The 1,176-nt window shown below is 47.4% G+C and overlaps 1 protein-coding gene across 1 annotated transcript; it reads right to left on the bottom strand.

The window, feature by feature from the left end:
• Positions 1 to 920: 920 nt before the first annotated feature.
• Positions 921 to 1,166, bottom strand: COCMIDRAFT_61362 (uncharacterized protein; the record flags this gene model as incomplete). The annotated part of the gene is made up of 1 exon (XM_007695849.1): positions 921 to 1,166. A coding segment is annotated over one exon (246 nt), but the record flags the coding sequence as incomplete, so codon positions are not given.
• Between the last annotated feature and the right edge of the window lie 10 nt (positions 1,167 to 1,176).

The raw sequence follows: 1,176 nt of genomic DNA, 5'->3' as shown, positions 1-1,176 counted from the left end.
TCCACCTTAGTATCGTATTCCGGTTGGTAGTGATATAGGGTGGGTATTGTCAGGAGGGCAGTTTTCAACTTTTCAAAGGCTTGTTGGCAATCCGGGTCCCATACGAATGGCCGTGAGGGACTCTGTAGGGCGATAAGTGGTTTTGCAATTCGGGAGTATTCGTGAATGAATTGTCGATAGAAGCCGGTAAAGCCTAGAAACGACTTTACTCCGGTTATGGTAGTAGGGGGCTTCCAATCTCTTAGGGCTTCCACTTTCTCGGGATCTACCTCTAATCCTTGATTAGTTAAAATATACCCTAGGTATTTAGTCCGGGTGACATGGAATTCGCTTTTCTTGATGTCACCCTGGAGTCCTGCTGTTCGCAGTCGTCCGAGTACCTGTTGTACATGGGAGACGTGATCCGAGGGGGTTTCGGAGTACACCAAGATGTCATCCAAGTAGACTATGCAGAACTGGTCTAAATAGTCGATCAGCACATCATTCATATAGCGCTGATACGTGGCGGGACCGTTGCATAGTCCAAAAGGTAACACCTTTGATTTGTAGGTTCCATAGCGAGTACGGAACGTGGTGTATTCCTCGGAGTCGGGGTCCATCCGGATCTTGTTGAAGGCCGCACGAATGTCTAATTTAGTGAACAACTTAGCTTTATGAGTGCGGGCTAACAATTCGTCAATGCGGGGGATCGGGTAGGAGTCTTTTCGTGTGATTGAATTCAGCTTGCGGTAATCGACACAAATGCGTAGGTCTCCGTTAGGCTTCCGAACACAAAGGACTGGGGATGCGAATGGGCAAGAGCTTGGGTCGATATAACCCTTTTGAAGGTTTTCCATTACGAAGGTCTTCGTAGCTTTAAGTTCTTCAGTGCTCTGCTTGTACAGAGGGCTGAATTGATTCGGAAGAGGTTCAGTAAGGACGATTTTGTGGTCATACCGCCGATGTTCAGGTAATCGATCTGCGGCACTTTTGCTAAACACGTCTCGGTAAGAGCGGTATTCGGGAGGGAGCCGGTCCTGAACTAATTTGGCATTCTCAGGGTCGTCTTCCTCCTCTCGTTCTTGCAAGATACGTTCTATTTCGTAGATACTGGTCGTAAAAAACGTGTTTTCCTTCCGTTTCATAGTGTAATGGAAAGCATTAGCGGAGATAACCGCAATGCGAGGCGAAGTAGAG

The sequence above is a fragment of the Bipolaris oryzae genome, assembly GCF_000523455.1.
Source record: "Bipolaris oryzae ATCC 44560 unplaced genomic scaffold scaffold_590, whole genome shotgun sequence".
Taxonomy (NCBI): domain Eukaryota; kingdom Fungi; phylum Ascomycota; class Dothideomycetes; order Pleosporales; family Pleosporaceae; genus Bipolaris; species Bipolaris oryzae.
This window is presented reverse-complemented; position numbering and strand designations above follow the sequence as displayed.